Source organism: Myodes glareolus, chromosome 10 (assembly GCF_982192425.1).
Source record: "Myodes glareolus chromosome 10, mMyoGla1.1, whole genome shotgun sequence".
NCBI lineage: Eukaryota > Metazoa > Chordata > Mammalia > Rodentia > Cricetidae > Myodes > Myodes glareolus.
The window spans coordinates 52,847,493-52,867,937 of NC_142035.1; the positions used below are offsets into that span (position 1 = coordinate 52,847,493).

Consider the following 20,445-nt stretch of genomic DNA (forward strand, 5'->3'; position numbering starts at 1 on the left):
ATTATTTGGAAATTTCACATAATGCATCCTAATCACGTTCACTTCCAGTCTTCCAAGGCCCAGCCCCCATCCTTGTGATCAACCCAAAACAAAACAAGAAGGAAAAAAAGAAAAAGAAAACAAAAGCATACCAAGTCCAATTTGTGGCCAGCCCCTTAAAGAAAACTGAGTCCCTCTCTACCCCCACCCCCATTGGTACAGGAGAACTGTCTGTATTCTGTCAATCATGTTTTAAATAAATGCTGATTGGCCAGGCAGGAGGTGTAGGCAGGAAAACCAAACAGGAAGTGGAAATGATGCAAGGTGAGCAGGAGAATTCTGAGAAGGAGGAAGTTGACCCACTCCTGCCCAGACCACCAAAGCAACAGGATGTGATCTGAGCCACATGGCTAAAATAGATAAGAATAATGGGTTAATATAAGTTACAAGAACAAATAGGTAGCATGAACTAAAGGGCTAATCAGCTTTATAACTTATAGAGATCTCTGTGAGTTTTCTTTGGGGCTTGCGGGCTGTGGGGAACTGGGCAGGACAGAAACCCAAACAAGCAGGACCCCGTTCATGTTACACCCCATCAGAGGCCATCAACTGTGAAGAGCTACACCTCAGCATCTCTATCACAATTTTTAAGAGTTCTCTTCAGTGACTTCCTGTCTAGACTGTTTTTTCTTGGGGGGGGGGGAGTCTGTGGAGGGAGAGGAAGGCTGTCACAGAAGCCTTCTGTGTCTCGTTCTCAACTGTGAGTCTGCAGTCACCCATACCACTGCAAGGAAGCTTCCCTGCCCTTTAGAATCAGCAGCAGCACGGCTCATGGGCTTCCATGTGGTTTCTGACTACAACATGGGCCATAGACATCAACATGGCTCCAGGTGGTAGCACAGACCACTGACATCCCCATGGCCTTCAGAGGTAACACAGACATCAACATGGATTTCAGGGGCAGCACAGGCCGTGAACATCTCTTCAGTGGAAATATGGGCCATGGGCATCAGCACAGGCCCCAGAGGCAGCACAGACCACAGACATCAGTGTGGACTCTGTTGATCACAAGAACCACAGACACTAACATGGCCTGAGGTGCCAACACATGGTCTCCACCACTTTCTAATTTACAACAATCATTTTCCAAATTTATGCCATGTGACTATCATGTTATCAAGCTGAATAACATCACACGATGGATGCAAAGCTATTTATTTTTCTGGTACAGATTTATATATCTCATTGTTTCTTTGGCAGATAATAACTAGTGAGGAAACATGAAATTAACAGGTGACAAATCAACTGCACATTCTATTTTTATTACAGATATTCTCATGGCAGACAGGTTTTTGCTTCTGCATTGATATTCGCTCTAGAACAGGATAATAAGGGACTTTTATGGATTAACAATGACAGGTGAAGAATTCATTTATAAAGTTCTATTTTTATCCAATTATCAAGAGGACAACAATATGGATCAAGTAAAAAACATGTATTTGAATATATGGATAGGGCACCCATCCTGCTGGAAGGCACAGGTGAAAAAAGTTCCCTTTCTCAAAATGTATTTAAAAAAAAAGAAGAAAATCACCAAAGCCCAAGCCCTCCTTCCCCTTGGCCATCTTCCCCCATGACTCTGCATCTAATAGTTGTAATTCCCATCACCTCCAAGCTTTAATAAACCTTGAGCTTCAAACCTCATCCTTTCTACTGCAGCTCCCCATCCTGCATGTCTCTCTGCCCTACCCTGCCTCCTCTTCTCCATTCTGTAAGCCTTTCTTCCCTTCTTTCCTTTGCCACCAGCAGATGCCAGACTTTATTGCCTCACCAGCTCTCCTGCCCATACTGTCCAATTCCCTGTTCCATGTCATCCTCTGCGAACTCCACCCAACAAAGCTCTAAACCTACCTCAAAACCACCTACCTTACACTAGATAAGGCAGGAAAATACAAGATCTCTAGGTTGGTGCCTAGCCCACAGTTCGCCTTAACCCAGATCTCAGCACTTTCCAGCAAAGTAGCTTTCTTCAGTCTTTCACTGTCTCCATCCCTTCACATTCAAATGTTTTCTTCCCTCTCCTTAAAATCCCAGCCCTCCTCACAGAAACATCCTCAGTCCTCTGTTCACAACTATACATAATTGTCATCAAGCCACAGCCTTTGCTTCCTTGTCTGCGTTAAAAGGGTTGAAGTTGATGGTGTCCTATGCTCCAGAAATCAGCCTTCACGTCTTTGCAGGCGTTCCCCTCCACCAGATACTTCCTTTTCAATCATGGGTAATCATCCCTCTCCAGTGACTTTATCCCTATTATAAACCACCCCCACTGGCCAGTCTCAAAGATTCTGTGGAATTTTAAAATCCTCTATTATTTGCTTCAAAATAAAAAGCATAGCCTAAGTTGACAACGGAAGCTGGCTAATAAGTGCATCCGAGTGTTTTGTATTATTCAGTTACTTGTTTTATAGGTTTGCATTTCCCATTATAAACATATTTTTGAATCCTCCACGGACCCTGGACTTTTCTCAGCTCCCCGTACATTTTCTCATGACAAGTCTTACTCATCCTAGAGGTTGTGACTTACAACATCCCTGCATACACCTCCAGCTCCTGCAAGTAAGGCATGCCCTTCTCAAAAATTTGAGACGTATACATTCAGCTTAAGTATCTTCGTTCAAAAAGAACTTTATGTGGGTTTGATGTAGCTTAAGTAATAAAAACCCAGAGACAGATACTGGGGTTCAAGCTGAAGATCAGAAAAGCAAAGCAGCCAACCACTAGAGAGACCTTTTACCTCTACCAAATCTTCAGACTCAGAGGACAAGATCCCATCTCCACAAGTCCTCAGACTCCACACTCCAGTCAGGTCCTGTCCCTTCCCCATTATATTCCTCTCTCTGCCCAGCCATAACACTCCTGTCTCCACCTCCCTAGTGATGAGATTAAACTCCTAAATATTGGGATTAAAGGTGTAAACCACCACCTGGATCAATTTCTGGATTGATTTTGTGAAGCCCAGGGTAGCCTTGAACTCACAGAGATCCATCTGCCTCTGTCTCCGAAGTTCTGGGTTTAAAGGTGTGTGCCAGTACTGCCTGACCTGTATGCCTGACTAGTATGTCTGTTTTGCCCTCAGATCTTCAGGGAAACTTTATTTATTAAAACAAATAATATGCCTCTATTGTTTGAAATGGGGAGAAAAGACAAACAAGAGGAACCTCTGGTTGAGCTTTTGCATGGCTGGCACTCCACCTTAAGAGCAGTCCCTGCACAGACTCTATCCAACCCCTAAGTTCCGCTGACTCAGCCTGAAGATGACACCAGTTGTCTAGGGAATCTGTGATACCTGCTATTAGACTGCAGGGTCTACCAAGGCAGCTACCACACAGAAGACAAACAGTGCATCTTCTGACTGAAAGAAGGGCAAACACTTCCTTTTGGTAAATTTGTATGTAACCACTTAACATATATTTTTGTTTTGCTTTGTTTTGTTTGCAATGGACCTACATTTGCACCTTCAGCTCCATGTTTCTCTCAATGAAAATCAGAGGCATATATCCAAACGCCCTTCTTAGAAGAGTCACTTCCCTATACAGACAGGGTAACTATATGAAATAGAAACATTGAACAACTGAAAAGTTTTCAAGACCATAGCTTTCTCTGTTTTCTTTCTGAGAAGTACATACTACATAAAGATATAAGACTTATTTTGGTAGAAAATGTGTGTGTGTGTGTGTGTGTGTGTGTGTGTGTGTGTGTGTGTGTAATTTTAGTTCAAAGTTTCCTAAAAGATGAAAAACATGGCATTCTACAAAAGTTTTACTATGAAGTTTCTATGAAGTTTACTGTGCAATCATACGTAAGAAATTGGAAAGAAAAAATGAGAACTTAAGTGTTGTAAGAGGTTACATTCTTTATCATACCTACTTCGCTTTCCCACTGAGGAGAACACTCAAAGAACTGGCTATAATAGCTAAAAACTGGAAATAACTTTATGTACAAAAAAGAAAACTGTTAAGTAAATTACAAAACACCACCTTAGTAGGCTATTATAAAGACATTAGGATAATAATTACAACCTCTTCAGAAACATAAGAAAATATTTGTTATATTAAACACAAAAGAATGAGTTGGTGTACAATCTAAAGCTATATCCATCATATGTATTTATGAAGGTAGACTGGATACAAAATTGCTAAAATCTACTACTCAACACTAAAATATAAGAAATTACAAAGTATCTCCCTGAAGAAACAAAAACAAAATACAAACATACCTAGTAAACCTGGAAATCCAGAGCACCAGAAGAGGGGAGGGAAATCAAAAGAAGAAATTTAAGGGGAGGGAAAAGGGAGACGGGGAGGAGGTGGAAATTTTTAATATACAAATAAATTTAAAAAAAGAAATTTAAAATACCTATTATGTTGACTCTTCCTGGGGCTCGAACATAAAACTTCGGTGTGGACCCAAACTTAGAGTTAAACATCTCTTTTAGCTTCAACAATCTGAAAAACAGGAGTGGAATATCTCAAGACATCATATATTAGAAGCCCATGCAGGGTAGAAGTGCAGCAGCAACAGGGTGTACACAGCACGTGTGAAGCGAGGGTCAATCCCTTAGAATTGCGGGCAACACACACACACACACACACACACACACACACTGCAGAATGTCAAAGGTCAAACTGATGTAGTCAATAGAAAACCCTTTTTCCTTCCATTATGAAGAATCTAAACATATTTTTTCCAATGATAATGAAGGAAGAACATTTTTTGGGGGGAGGTAGCAAGACAAGGATTCCCTATATAGCCCTGGCTGTCCTGGAACTTGCTCTATGGACCAGGCTGGCTTTGAACTCACAGAGATTTGTCTGCCTCTGCTGCCCCCCACCAAGTGCTGGGATTAAAGGTGTGTGCCACCACTGCCCAGCTGAAAGAACATCTTTATAGTAAAGAAGCAGCTTGAAATCTGGGTCAGCAGGGCCACAGCCTATGAAGCCTGTACAAGCCTTCCAGCTCTTCCCTCTGGTGGTAGCTCTTGGGCCTTAGTGTTCTTGGCTTATAGCCATATTCCTTCAATTTCTGCCCCAGTTGTCACAGGCATTCTCCCTTCAGGGCTGTACCTCTTCGGTTTTTCCTTCTCAGATCTGCAAAGAATCAAGTCCAAATAAAGTTACACTCTGTGAACCAAAGTAAGCTTGAGTCCCAGGAGCTACACCCCTCAGGCCAGTACAGGCGTTGATAGTTAGGGGGGGTCACAGGAGCCACAGCTCTGCTCTAGCGGAGTCTGGAACTACTGTAAAAGCTTAGCAAATAATTTTCCTGTTCTCTAAAACTGAAGAATTTAAGTTAAACACTCCTCTTGGGTACCACTCAGATCCAAAATTCTTATAGTTGATTTAATCACTCGTCATTGTCAAATCATCCCAAATCTTTGAGTAGTACAATAAACATTTACTAGGGATCATCATATTCAAAAACTGAATGATTGCTATTAGAAATTAATTTGCTGCAAGAAACAGAAATACACACATACACACATGTGTGTGCATGCTCTCTCTCTCTCTCTCTCTCTCTCTCTCACACACACACACACACACATTCCAAGAGTAAAAAGAATATCACAATGACAAAGAGTAGAATAATGCAGGCATCACTGTTGGAAGAGACTCAAGATGGCCTCCGAGGCAGAAGGAGGAAGAACATGAAAAAGGAAATCAGGACTGCGAGGGGTGCGATCACCCACTGATACAAGGGGACGGATCTAATGAGAGTTCACCAAGGCCAGTTGACTGGGACTGAGCGAGCACATGATCCAGCCAGATTCTCTGAATGAGGCTGGATTCTCTGAATGTGACTGGCCCAGAGTCTTTCTGAAAAGCCATTGACAATGACACTGGGACTTGTTTCCTCTGCATATACTGGATTTTTGGGATCCAGTCTGTTTGGATGCTCACCTTCCTGGACCTGGAGGGAGGGGGGAGGAGCTTGAACTACCCACAGGGCGGGAGACCCTGACTGCTCTTGGGGATGGAGAGGGAGGAGGGGAGGGAGTGGGGGGAATGGGAGGGGGTTGGGAGGAGGGGCAGAAATGGAGACTTTTGTATTTTAATAAACTTTGAGAAAAAAAGATAAGTAAATTTTAAAGTATAACAATAGAAAATATTCGAAATAAAATCAAATGAGTAAAAATCAAAAAAAAAATCAAAAAAAAAAAAGATGGCCTCCGAGAAACCTGAAAGTAGCCAGAAATTCTGTTTCCATTGGTGTGTTTGGCACTTGCTCTTCCTGACCCATTCTCTCATCCCTCCAAAGATACCATCACCATTTCCCTCTTCTTACTCCTCTCTGCAGGCCCTTCGCCTCTGCGAACCTCCTCGTTTCTGCTCCTGCATGCCTTCTGTCTCCACGATACTGTGCTCAGTAACTCAGTGTCTGCTGCTATCTGCCTCATACGTTCATATCCTCTGCTCCAAGTTCTCCAAGTCAATAATAGGCTTGGGAGAGTTTAATCCTGTTGCCATTGTTTGGTACAAATAAGGTCCCGTATATTGTTATACGTGTGATACTCAGGTCCACTCATCCATAGCAGCTCTGGATTACAACAGAGACCCCGGCAGGAATCAGTCTCAGGCTCCTCTAACATTCACGCTCCCTGGAGCAGAGCAGGCACTGGGTTTGGGGGTTTGGCTCAATATATGAAAGGGTTTGGTCTCCAGCATGGAAAAAGCAAAAATTAAAAATTAAAAACAAACATTAACTGGAACATAAGGTGAATGTAGACAAGATGACTACTTGAATCTGATTCTCCCTACACATCTAGAACAAGAACACATAAAACTTCACAAGAAGTAATTTTCACTATAGCTATAGAACACAGAATATCAAACTTTACCTATGACTGAAGTAGAGACAGGAGAAAACAATAAGGAAAGGAAGGAGGAAAGAGAGAGGCAAGAGAGGATGGGGGTTGGGGGATGGTTAGTTTCTCATCAAACTGGCCTAAGTTAGAATCATCTGGGAAAGTGGGGCAGAGCAGGTACACAGCACCAAAGTTTATCACTAAAATCAGCCAATGAAACACTAAATTACCACTGTCTTCAATTCCTCTAATAAATTCTAATGAAGCACATGACTATGTGATTACATAATTAGTAATAAAATATATTTTTTAAAGTACCCTACATGAGTGGACAAAACTACTCCCAGAAACCATAGGTTTACTGAGTGACAATTGCATCACCAGAAGCCAGTTAACTCCCTAGGAGTTGGTGGTCAGAAAGGCCCCTGAGACTTCCAAGCAACACAGGCTTCTACAGCTTCTGTTTGTTCCCTGCCAGAACTGCAGGGTAAGACCCTATAGCTGAAGACAACGTATGCCCTGGTGCAGAGCATAGAAAAATCAAGACAGAAGTGACCTGAAAACTTTCTCCTTGCTGATTAGCTTTGATGGTGCCAGCACCGGTAGGTGCTATGCAAGCTGCTGGGGGAGAGCTGCGGTTGACAGTCTTCTTACTCAGCTACGGACCCTGTGTATGACTGTATTGACCAACCAGGGAAGATGGACGTCTGGGTGTGCATACAATAGTGCTATAGTGGGAATAGAGTGGGAATAGGAAGGCTCAACAAAGGGTAACAGAGGGAAGATGAGCATGATAAAACAAGGAAGTCAGGACCGCGAGGGGTGTGTTCACCCACTGTGACGGTGGGACAGATCTAATGGGAGATCACCAAGACCAGTCGGAATGGGACTGATGGAGCATGTGATCAAACCGGACTCTCTGAATGTGGCTGACGGTGGAGGCTGACTGAGAAGCCAAGGACAATGGCGCTGGGCTTTGATTCTACTGCATGGGCGGGCTTTGTGGGAGCCTTGTCTGTTTGGATGCTCACCTTCCTAGACCTGGGGGGAACAGGGAGGACCTTGGACTTCCCATAGGGTAGGGAACCCTGACTGCTCTTTGGCCTGGAGAAGGAGGGGGAGGAGGAGTGGGGGAGGGGAGGGGAGGGAAGGAAAGTGGGAGGAGGGGAGGAGGTGGAAATTTTTAATAATAAATAAATAAACAAAAAATATACATTATGTAGAAGTATGAAAAGGTCATAAGAAAACTATTATTTATAATTAAAGTATGCTAATAAAAACATTTTTAATCCTTAATGTGCTCGAAAATAAGGAAATGTCCTTAATTGAATAAAAAGTATTTACCAGAAACATTAAACTTCATATTTGATGGCAAAGTATCAGAAGTATTCTCATTAAAGCTTTTCCAAGACTGGAAGGATGGCTCGGCAATTAAAATCACTTGCTGCTCTTCCAGAGGACCCAGGTTCAATTCCCAGCACCCACATGGAAGCTCACAACCATCTGCAACTCCAGTTCAGAGGGTCTTCTGACTTCCACAGGCACCAGGTATGCCCTTGGTGCACATATATACACACAGGCTAAAAACTCATACATGTAAAATAAATACTTTTTTAGAAGCTTTTCCATTAGCCAGGTGGTGGTGGCAGCACACATATTTAATCCCAGCACTTGGGGGGCAGAGGCAGGGGGAATCTCTGTGAGTTCAAGGCCAGCCTGGTCTACAGAGTGAGTTTCAGGACAGTCAAAAGTGTTACACAGAAAACCCTGTCTCAAAAAATAGAAAGGAAGGAAGGAAAGGAAGGACGGAAGGAAAGAACTACAGGATTTTAGGTTTCAAATCACAGTCTTCTAAATATTCTCCATCTTCGGTATTACAGGGGTCAGGGTCACCAGATCAACTGAGATGAGAAAATAAGAAACCTGAAAATCATAGGGTGTCATCATAGCACATCATTATTTGCAAGAGTCAAAATGTCGAAGTCATCCTAATGTCTACTGACTGATAAAGAATATACACTATGCCCATATGATAGAATAGCAGAATGGCATAATGATTATGCTACAACACGGCTGAAAGCACGCTGGGGGAAAAAAGAACCAGTTAGGTGTGGTACCCACGCCCTAATTCCAGCACTCAAGAGACAAAGGCAGAGGATCTCAATGAGTTCAAGGCCAGCCTGGTGTACATAGCAAGTTCCTAGACAACTAGTACCACAGAGAAAGAACACGTCTCAATTAAAAAAAAAGGAAAAAGGAAAAACAAAAAGAGACTCAGAAAGAGAAGGGAAAAAATACATCTTATGATAGCATTTGTTTGAGATGTCCAAATGAACAAATTTGAAAGGAAAAAGAAAAACTAGATTAGTGGTTGCTTGAGAATGGAAAGGTAAGATGTAAGGGGTAATAAGCATTTTTGTGTGAAGAAAAGCAAAATTTAATTGTGGTGATGGTCACACAATTCTGTGAAGATACTAAAACCACTTCACTGCTAACTTTTTAAATTGTGTGTATGTGCGTGTGTTTTCAAGAGCACATGAATGCCATGGCACATGCATGAAGGTCAGAAGACAGCTTTCAGAAGTCGGTCTCTGATTTCCCATTGAGTGAGCTATTGGTACTGCCTTCAGGTGGTCATCCTTACACAGAAGCACTTTTATTCATTAAGCAAACTTTTAAAATGGATGAATTATACGGTATGCAAAATCAGTAAAGTTTTTACAAGAAACAATAATCTAGCAGTTTTCATTCATTTGTTTTATGGTTACTTTAGGCAAGGTTTCACATAGCCCAGGCTGTTCTCCTACTCACCAGCCAAGGATGAGCTTGAATTTCCGATTCTCCCATCTCTTCCTCCCTCCCAGATGCTGGGATTACAAAAATATGCCACCATAGGGGTTAATACAGTTCTGGGAGTTTCACGAATGAGGCAAGCATTCCACGGCTGAGTTCCCTCCCCAGATTTTGGGGGGATGTGGTAGTTTGAATGACTCCCACAGGCTCCTGCTTGTTGGTAGAACTGTTCAGGAAGGATTAGGAGGGTGGCCTTGTTGCAGTTCTGCCATTCAGGTAGCTCCCTCTGCCTAGCGCTGCTGCAGTGCCTGCCCGTCACCATGCTCCCCACCGTGAAGGCCATGGACTCATGCTCTAAAACTATGAGCCCCCAAATAAACTTTTCTTCAGTCAGTTCACTGGAACACGTGTCTCTTCGCAGCAACAGAAGAGTAACTAAAACAGGGCACAGGGTCTCACTTGGTCCAGCTTAGCTTTCAATTTGTGGTGACCTCCTACCTCTCCCTCCAGCTGCTGGAATTACAGGCAGGTACCATTATGCCTTGCCATTCTAACAATTTAAACTTTGTCCTAAAGAAAAGAGATATCACTACAAAGAAAGTTACACGTGAAACTGGAAGTTTTACAGGAGAGACAAAAAACATGAGTCAAATGAAGGTAGACTGTACTCAGCTCTCTTGTTTCTGCCTGCATTTTTTAATGCTGAAAATCAAATGCAGGGACTTGTACATGCTAGGGAGGTATGCTACCACCGAGTTACAACTCAAGACTCCTCAGATTTGCTTCTCACAGAGAATAAAAAGCCAGGTGATGGTGGTGCACACCTTTAATACCAGTACTTGGGAGGCAGAAGCAGGTAGATCTCTGAGAGTTCAAGGCCAGCCTGGCCTAGAAAGAGAGCGTTCCAGGACAGCCAAGGATACACAGAGAGAAACCCTGTCTTGAAAAAAACAAAAAGAAAAAAAAAAGAAGGAAAAAGAAATTATCTTACTAAACATAGAATGTGGTTGCCTGTGTCCTTATTCATAGGATCTGGTTTCCTGTCAAACTGAAGAGGTATCTTAAGCAAAGATCAGGAGTTCCACAAGAATCCTGGTTCACCTGAGGGTACCAATGAATTGCACCATGTGATCATTTAGATTTGTAGATTACATTATCTAGATTTGATAAATCTTATCCCTTCTAAAATAGGATGCTTCAAAATATTACTGCAAAACATTGCATAAAGAAATAACAGTGCACACACTACAGAGGGGTGGATTTCTTTCTGAATTATTCAGGAGTCACCTGACACATGCCTCTCATAATGTGTGCTTCTTTGCTGAATATGTAAAAACAACCACACCATAAAATGACCTCAGAGAGACTTAAACCATTCAGTGGCCCTTACACAGACTGGAAGTAATTCAAACTGTGTTGACTCTAGAGTACGGTATGTTTTATCCTGGCAACTAAAGATATGTTGTTTGCTGACTTGCGCAGGAATGAGCATTTTCAAGCCATAGGAAAACACTATTTCATCGACATAAACAGAATGGGAGGAGGGAGGAGTTAAATTCAAAAGCAGTCAACCTCAGAGAAGCCATTGAGCTAACAAAACAGCAGATGAGAAGTCTGTCAGATTTCAGCCCCACAAATTAGAACAAAGTATTTCTACAAAGTATCTATAATTAAAAAGACCCTCCACTAGGCATCGAAAGGAACTGTAATTCTGTAGCTAGAAACTGACAACAAATTAGTCCCTTGATGACTGTTCCGAGATTCTCGGGTTTGTCAAAGATGCAGAGACTCAAAATCGACTGTCTGAAGACAGAAACTTGGAAAAGCAGTATCACTTGGCGGGCAAGATAACGAGCAGTTTCAGGTAGGTTTGGGCATTTTTACTGACTCCTTCGGCAAGAAAGGGCAAAAGGCTCTGTGTGAAGCAACACACACAAGCCCTGGCAGCGTCTAGAATCCTAAGGGTTCTGTCTGCCTTCTGGGACAAAACAACAAAAAAGAAAAAAGAAAAAAAGACGATGACTCAAAAGAAGCTGCCGAAAGCAAAGAGCGCGGTGGATCCCAGGCCACGCCTCTCCCCCACCTGGGATGTTCGGCCACCTGGATTCGTCGCGTGGGGGGTTCCTCCGCAGCCATATTTGCTAGATCCCTCTGCAGTTTCCAGAAGTGCAGCACAGCTGAGGATCACAAGATAAAGGCGGCAGGAGTGGCTTTCTTCCGGGACTTCGGCGGAAATCCTGCAGGTCTGCAGAAGCGGCCCAGAAGCGGGCCCCATTCCAGGCTGTCCCGCCCCCAGCTCCTCCTCCCCAGCTCCCGGCACTGCGATCAAGCTCAGCCGCTACCTCGCGTTGGGCTCACAGGGGCGACCCAAGACCAAGACCGACTGACCAGGTTTTGCTGTTCCCTAGTGTGGTTGAGTACAGCGTTAGAACTTGTGGGCCCTCACACACTTAAGTCTTCTGATCGCTCTCAGGCTTCCTTTTTATTTTTTTAAGTTAGGGTTTTTCTTCCTTAATGTCCGGCAAATCGCCCCAAAGACCATGGAATGTTTACCTATTGCTTATTTAAATTTATTTCCAAAGTAAACATCGTAAAATAGATGTAAATATCTTTGCACTTACTCAGAGGGCCTTCATAGAACACCACTAGTGTGGAGAGGGAACCCTTAGTATCTGTTAGGTCTCAAAGACACCCGGGACAAGTCTCACTCAGTAGCCATGGCTTCTCCCAGCACTTCTCACCCCGCCCCTTCTCACCCCGCTAAATTCTCCAGCCCAGGGGCTGGGCTTCTTTTCCCCAGCCTCTGATCCCTCTATAACCTCAGCCATTTTGGCTAAGGGCCCCCTGGTCTCTGGGTATCCAGATATTGTCTTTGCTCCCTCTCTTCTCTTCCTCTCTAGCCTGTCCCCAACCTGTCCCCCATGGCCATGTTCAGTATGGACCTTTCCAGATGCCTCTGGCTATTTTCTCCCTTTACAATAAACCTCCTCAACCCATACCTGGGAGCAATCACGTCTTCATGTTTTCATTCAGTATCCAGCTCGCCCCTCATTTTCCTTTTGCCTAGGGAAATCCCAGGGACCCTATTACAAGCATTCCATCCCACATGTATCCTATCACTGTTTTGAACTGTAAAAAGTTACCCTGCATATTTATTTTCTCATGAATGTATTGTCTGTCTAATTGCTGCCTCACTATCCGTACCACTGCATGTAAGCAACTTGAGGCAGGATGGGTGCCCTTAGCACCTGGCACAATGCCTGGTAGATTAGTTTTCAATACACAGGCAGGACTGGATGAGAGTGGCTAACAGGTGAAGCTAGACATCTAAGGTCACACTGAGCATGGGTACTGTATTACTTTTTTGTGGCTGTCATAAAAATGCCCTGACAAAAAAGCAATACAGGGAAGGAAAGGTTTATTTGGCTGACAATCGCACGGGGCAGTGAAGGCTAGAACAGAAAACATCCCGACAGTCACGTGGAGAGGGAGTGACGGCATCAGTCCTTCGATTGCCGGCTGTCAGTAGCTTTTTCCTGTATAAAATTTATGCACGAAAATCTCTTGACCCTGAGAGGGAAGTAAGGTTTAGAACAGTGTGCTTATAAAGACTGCATGCCAGTTCTTCTTATCTGGGATGAGAGACAGGAGATATTTACATTACATTCACAAGAGAAATTGATACCTTGTACCTTTTAAATTAAAATTATATAGTGTGTGTATGCATGGGCACAGAGGTCATAGAACAACTTATGGGAGTCAGTTCTCTTCTTCCATCATGTGAGTCCCAAGAATTGAACTCAGGTCATCAAGCTTGGCAGCAGGCATTTGTTCCAATAAGATATACTACCAGCTGGCCCCTATACCCTGCTGTTAAACAAATCAGCAAATAGTGTCCTAAAGTGTAGCAAAGCTTTCTTAGATACAACACAAAAAAGTAAAAATAATCCTTGTCATGCAAGAGTAATAAGATAAACAATCTTGTAAAAAAACTGAAGAAGTTTTTCATCAAATAAATAAATTGAGTCCTTCCAACTTAGGCCTGAAAGAATGACTCCTACAAAGAAGGGTGGAGACAAGAGGGAACACGCCATCAACAAGGAGGTGGCCTGAGAATACATCAACAAACACATCCACAGAGTGGGTTTCATGAATCGTGCCCTGGACACTCCCAAGAAACCTGGGAATTTGCCATAAAGGAGATGGGGACTCCAAACATGTGATTCCAGTCTCAATAAAGCGATTAGGGCCAGGGGAATAAGGAACGTTCCATATCCATGTGTCCAGAAAGTGTAATGAGGATGAGGGTTCACAAGCTCGACACTGGTAACTTTGTCATGGTTGTCACATTCAAAAATTTATAGACAGTCAATGTGCTAGAAAACTGTCAAGTACAGTTACATGGAAACACACACACACACGTGTGCACACACACACGCATGGCATCTGCCGAAAGGAAGTGCAAATCAAAGTCACTAAAATGTTCAATGCTCTTGACAAAGCAGCTAAAATTTAACTAGGCTAGCTCATACTAAATGGTGGCAAGATAGACAACTAGGGCATTGCCACTAGGTAGGCTAAATAGTAGAACTATCCAGGAAAACAGCGTGAGAATTTCTTACAAAGTTGAATATACACTTTTGGTATGACCCAACCATCACTTGTAGATTTATTTGTATGTATCCACTGCTTCATAACTTCATTGCCACAAATTTAGTAATATGTACTAATAAGTAATACATACTTATTACCTCGCAATTTCTGTCACTCCAAAGTAAGGGTGTGCCTTAGAGAGATCTTCTGTTTCAAAGAGGCTCAACTGGGGAAGGATTCACACCCAAGAGCACATGGATAATGTAGATAGCCCCCGCCCAGGCATATCCAGATGCTTGTTTTCTAACCGAGTGTTCATTTGACAATAAACCTTAACCAGCCAGGCATGTGGGGCAAACCTTTCATCTCAGCACTCAGGAGGCAGAGGAAGGCAGATCTCTGAGTTTGAGGTCAGCATGGTCTACAGAGCAAGTTCCAGGGCCTGAGAGAGAACCCCTGTCTTGAAAACAAACAGTCAATGAAGCTTAACCATCAGCAACTTGGGCACTTGAGCTTCTTGAAGACAGCACAGGACAAGTGTCTGCTGCTAGGAAGACCTGATCGTGTTTAGTGTGATAATGTACATATGACTATGTTTGTCAACTTTTCTCCATCATTTTGATTAGGAGCAAGTCATAGCCTACCACACTCAAGGGATAAAGAACTATCAGATGGCATGGATGACAGGCCATCTTGGAATCAGTCTACCACATTACACACATGCTTACACAACAACGTGCACACAAATGTTCACAGTAATTTTAGTTATATTAACCACGAGCTGAAAAACCTCACATATCCATTAACAAAAAGATAATTATGGGAGATCCAAAAAAGAACATATAGCAATTAATTCAAACAACCAACTGATGTAAGCAACAACATAGATTTTTAAAAGCCAGATAAATGAGAATACATCATTTTTATTTTGATTTACATATGAAGTTGATGAAATTGTAAACTCATCTACAATGTCAAACAATAAATCACTAGTGGTCTAAGAAAACCATAAGAGGAGGAAGATACAGATCATCAAAGAATTTCATAAAGAAATCTATAAAGATCATTTTTAGTTTAATATGCTCATTAAGTTCTTATGATAATCATTTCACAGGTATAAATAGTTGGCAAAATTTATCAAATTGTTTGAGAAGTTTGTGCAGCTTAACTTTCCATAACACAGATAAATTACACCTCAACAAATGCTGTTTTAAAAATATTTGGGGAATTATTTATAAAGCAATAAAAAAGAATTATGAAAATAGTCAACAGTAAGAATAAATAAAAATAAAAACATCTGGGGGCCAATGAGATGGTCAGTGGGTAAAGGCTCTTGTCTCAAAAGCCTGACTAGCAGAGTTTAGTCCCTGGAAACATGTAAAGGTGGGAGGAGACAACTGATCACACACAGATGCCCCATACAAACACAGCAAACACATCATACACAGGCACACAATTAAAACCAAGTTTAACGGGCAGTGGAAAAGGCTCAGTGGTTAGGAGCATTTGCTGCTGTTGGAGAGGACCCAGTGTTCATGACAAAGAGGTACCTATGACTTCCAACTCTTGGGAGACCCAATACCTCTGACATCTGCACACACTCATGTGCAGACACATACACATAATTTAAAATAAAAAATTAGATCCTTAATAAAATAAAATAAAAAACTTAAAACATAACATCTACTTTAAACAAAAGCAACCTGTTTAAAACATGATCAATTATTTATTACTGAATAAAATGATATATAATAATAGCTCTTATCAAGTTGTCAGATTGGGGTTAATAAACCTGGGTGTCACCAAGAAAATGCAAAGCTCAAATTTTAGTTGCCATTTTCTTTGTATTTCTAGGTACCAAATTACTCGTCTTTTCTCATTATATGAGTAAGGCATTATACAATTAAAAAAAATGGCAAAGTATGCAGATAAATACACTGTAAATAGGCATGCCATTTTATAAATGTAAACAATTAGCATAGCAAATAATCACTGTCCTATCATTTGTATTTAAAAATTATGCACGAATAAAACTTTTAGCTGTCTTGAGATTTGGGAAAAGGATAGGCACTGGGAGAGTAACTGATTTATCACCCTAAGCTCTCAGAGCAGTGAGCGCTATGGACTCCTGTGCTATCAGGAGCGCCTAGGCTGACCCATCCCAATGAGCTGGGTGGACAGTCAGTCACCACACTAGGCCTGACCTGTCCCAATGAACTGGGATGGACAGTCAGTCACACTAGGCCTGACCCGTCCCAATGCACTGGGTCGACAGTCAGTCACCACACTAGGCCTGACCTGTCCCAATGAACGGGGGTGGACAGTCAGTCATCACACTTATTGGAAAGCTTTGCTTTCTAAAATTACATGTACAGACTCATGCAGTACTTTTGAAAAATTTTTGTTTCTAAGATGATTAAAAGACATTCCAAACCCAAATTTTTATATTCAGTAGAGAAATTTTGAGCAAAGACTGGAAATTAAATGCTATCAGAGGGTCATCAGGCTACTTTGTAATGATTATGCTGTTTGCATAAGAGAATGTCCTCAATTTTAGGAAATGCACATAGCTGTACAATAATGTGTTGTTTTATATGCATCCTTCAGTTACAAAATACACAACATTAAGAATGATAATTGGTATATTTGTGCCCACTATTCCATCCTTTCAAATGTATTTTCAATTTGGAATTCCTCATGATAAAATGTTGAGAGGAAAAGGCTATTAGAAAACTATGTGGTTACAGGTAAGGGGATACTATTGTTAGAAAAACTAGGACCAAAAAGATGTTATTTTGAATGATTACTTTTGTAAACTAGGCAGAAATTTCTTCTTGCAATATTTTCCTAAGAAACAAGTAAGTGTCAGGCTAGAGGAGTAGTTCAGCAATAGAGCATTTACCTGACACAAGGCTGAGTTCTCTCCTCAGTTCAAAAAATACAAAAAAAAAGCAATGTTAATGATATTCAAAGCAAAATTGTTTAAAGACTCATTTTTGTAACATTCTGAAAGTATAGCAATAAATTTTTCACAGTATGTTCAATATAGAAGTCACACAACCACTGTCATGCCTGACTGTTTCTCGACGTGTCTTCTCACAAGATTTTCAGAACCAAGTAATTCCTGGCCTAGAAACAAAAACAAAATGATCCTGTTCCCCAGTGGATTCAGACGAAAACTGGCACAAGATCAGGCACAACTCCAGAAGTTACTGGAGCACACCCAAGCTGGGGTTTTAAGGATTCAACACAATGGCGCGAATGTTAATGCTAAACTGTGCTCAACATCAGCTGGACCAGATGAAGATAAAAGTTCTTTATCTCTGGAGGTTTGGGCGTGTTTAGCTGATCTGTACAGATACACAATTGGGAAAAATTCCTAAGATTATATCCATTTTATAACTATAGCATCTGTGGAATGAAGTGTACAGAATTTGGAGGGTTACGTCAAAAATAAATAAATATATAAAAATAAAACCCAAGGTTTGTCTTATTTTAAATTTTTCTTCATTCTGAACTTTAATGTTTTTAAATAACACATTTTTAAAAGCTTGTCATCAACTGTTAATACAATTTGGTCCTGAAAGTAGTTAAAATCCGTTCGATTCATTAAATAATTGAATAGCTGATTAATGCATACCTAAATTGGGATATCCACAATTTTTTTGTCAACTACAAATATAAAATTACGTGAAAATTGTGTTGCTGTAAATATACCCTGCGTAAGGTTTGGAGTAAAAATACATATATAACAATGGCAGAGGCACACTACCTGTCATATAGGACGGGCATGTTTCATTAGAAAGAGACGGTTCCAGAGTCCCAGGCAAGGAAAGAGACTGTCCCCTCACCTAGGACGCTGGAATCTGCTAGAAGGTTTCCGAAGCCCCTCAGATAGGACCCGCAGCGCCCGATTTGCCAGTTGCTATGCTTAGTTACTAAAGCACCAACTGTCGCGCAGGAAGAACGAACTGTGCGCTCCTTTTGGACGCCGTGTAAATCGTCTCAAAGGCGAGCTCTTTGGTTCCGGAATGCGCATAGCTTCGCTAGGAGAGACCGGAAGGCGGGGAGAACCAGGAGTGACGCTCCTGGGCCGCGGAGGACTGTGGGAGGAGGCTGTCTCTAATTTCTCCTTCCCCCCTCCCCCCTCCGGCCAAGATGTCTGACATGGAGGATGATTTCATGTGCGATGATGAAGAGGACTACGACCTGGTGAGGCCCGGGGAAAGGGCCCAGGGCTGGAAGTGGGGTGTGGCGGCGGGGCCGAGACCGAGGAGCTGCAACTTTCCCCCGGGGCGCGGCGGCCCCGGTCCGCCCTGCACGGTGACGGGGTTCCCTCCTCGCCGGGCGCCGCGGGCCTGTCGGGCCTGGGAAGAGAGGGAGGGGGGCGGCGGTCCTCCCAGGCCTCGGGGTCCGGGGAGGGCGCAGGTGGCCGGCTGCGGCCTGTTCTCGACGCCTCCCTGCCCTCCGCTGAGCCGCCGAAACCCGGCGCTGAGGTCTGGGGCCCCGCAGGCCCACCTCTTCTTCACCCTGGACCTGAGCCTGTGCCAGATGCTGGGAGACTGAAAACTAGGAGGTGGGGGGCATCCATCCTGCTCCCAGACCTGACTGCGAAACTCGGGAGTCTCCCGAAAACAGCTTAAGAGTCTAGTCCAGGGTCAGTTTGGGTCCCAGGTAAAGGTTCAGAGCAAAAATAGAAGCGGAGAAAGTAGTTAAACTGCTTGTTCTGTTCTCTAAAATATGACAAGCTGAGAAGAAGGGTTTGCTTTTTGTTTGATTGGGCTGGGGAGAGGTAAAGATTAAGGGAATCGAAACCAATGACTTTTTTCCTTGATTTAAGAAATTTCTCTGCATCAGTGTTTGAATCAACAGGATAGAAGTAAACAAACCTGCCTAGTTTGATGGTGTGATTTCTTTTTTATTTAAGGTTTAATTTGTAAATGAACCTACAGGTTTTTTAAACTGAACCCTTGTTTATTATTATGTTGATAGTCAGAAAACGTACATCTGTGTGAGAGTTAGGAGCCATGCTCTTGAGCCCCATATTATCGTCAGTTTTGTTTCCTAATTGAGAAGCATTTTGTTTGGTCCTTGGGAATTACGGTCGTGTTGCATTTTGGGAAAGTGGTGGAGTAGATGCTTTGAGAAGTCTGGTTCATTTTTTAATGTTCCACAGCCTCAGAGCGTGAATATTTGGGGTTTGAGTTACAGTGTGACTGCTTTGTATGTGTGAATCCATAAATCATTTCCCATTTTTTTTTCATTTTTGCATTTTACAGAAAGGCATATTTTGCAAAAAGAAGAGGGAAGTGCTCTGACTGGAGAATCATAGTAGATATTTTAGTATTTGCTTAAATGTAGCATTTTGTTGTGTTTATTCATGCGTTGCTCCAGGCAGTATGTAAGCAGATACCTCCAGCTCCTTAATATGTTACTTGCGATAACTAAACTTTTCTCTCTTGTTTTGCTTTTATTTCTATTGCAGGTAGTTTTTAAATTGTCAAGTGTTTCTTTCGGATGTTTGTAATTTTAGCTTGTAGTGTCTTTAAAATCTTTTTCCTTATCTCCTTTCCTGATAATAATCTGTTAAGTACATGAATTTTTAAATGAATGACTATTCGCACTAGGATTAACTTGAAGATACAATATAGGAATGAAGATGAGACTCTTCTGAAATACTCTGTTACACTTCACTAGTTTCTGTTAGGGTCTCACAGTGTAGCCATGGCTTGCTCGGGACTCAGTCTTGCATCCCAGGTGTTGGAAGTAAAGGCATGCATCACCACACCCAGCTTGGAAGCTTTTTAATTAGACATACAGTGTTTGTACTTGGCTGCTTCCCTGCTTTTCAAGGCCTACTACATGCACAGTATAATAAAGTTAAGTATGCAGTTGCTTCAGGTGTTAAAAACATTAACAGAAAGAGGTAAGATTTTTCCACTATTGCGAAAATAAATGAGATTTTGATTATTTTTTCTTCCTCAAGCATTCTGTTAAAAAGTTCTTCTCATCCATTCCTCTTGTAGATACATTCTAGGTTCCCAGTCACATGTCAAGTAGTGGGAACTGCTCTACCCCTTTTACTAACAGTTAACATTTTAGCAGCATGACATCTTTCACGTAATTTCCTCTCATTTACTAGTCTGTACCCTTTAATCAGAATGTGTTGAAAAGGATAAGAATGACTGTCATTCCACAGTCGGTAGAGGTGTTTTTCT

At 42.1% G+C, this 20,445-nt stretch overlaps 2 protein-coding genes across 6 annotated transcripts in view; one reads left to right on the plus strand and one right to left on the minus strand.

Annotated features, from left to right (window-relative positions):
* Window positions 1-18,211, minus strand: part of Galk2 (galactokinase 2) — a 121,251-nt gene extending 103,040 nt beyond the window's left edge. Inside the window, exons 1-2 of one of the 4 annotated variants that reach the window (XM_048460038.2) lie at window positions 18,079-18,211; window positions 4,396-4,484 (exon numbers count right to left, since the gene is read on the minus strand). In XM_048460038.2, coding sequence (XP_048315995.1) covers window positions 4,396-4,465 — 70 coding nt within the window. In that variant the 5' untranslated portion in view covers window positions 4,466-4,484; window positions 18,079-18,211. Of the gene's footprint in view, window positions 1-4,395; window positions 4,485-11,717; window positions 11,884-17,999 lie in introns of those variants that run through there. The other 3 variants (XM_048460036.3, XM_048460037.3, XM_048460035.3) reach the window with 3 other exon arrangements.
* Window positions 18,212-18,281: 70 nt separating this feature from the next.
* Cops2 (COP9 signalosome subunit 2) overlaps window positions 18,282-20,445 on the plus strand; it is a 29,027-nt gene continuing 26,863 nt past the window's right edge. For both annotated transcript variants that reach the window (XM_048460039.3, XM_048460040.3), the window contains exon 1: window positions 18,282-18,439. In XM_048460039.3, coding sequence (XP_048315996.3) covers window positions 18,386-18,439 — 54 coding nt within the window. In that variant the 5' untranslated portion in view covers window positions 18,282-18,385. The remainder of the gene's footprint in view (window positions 18,440-20,445) is intronic.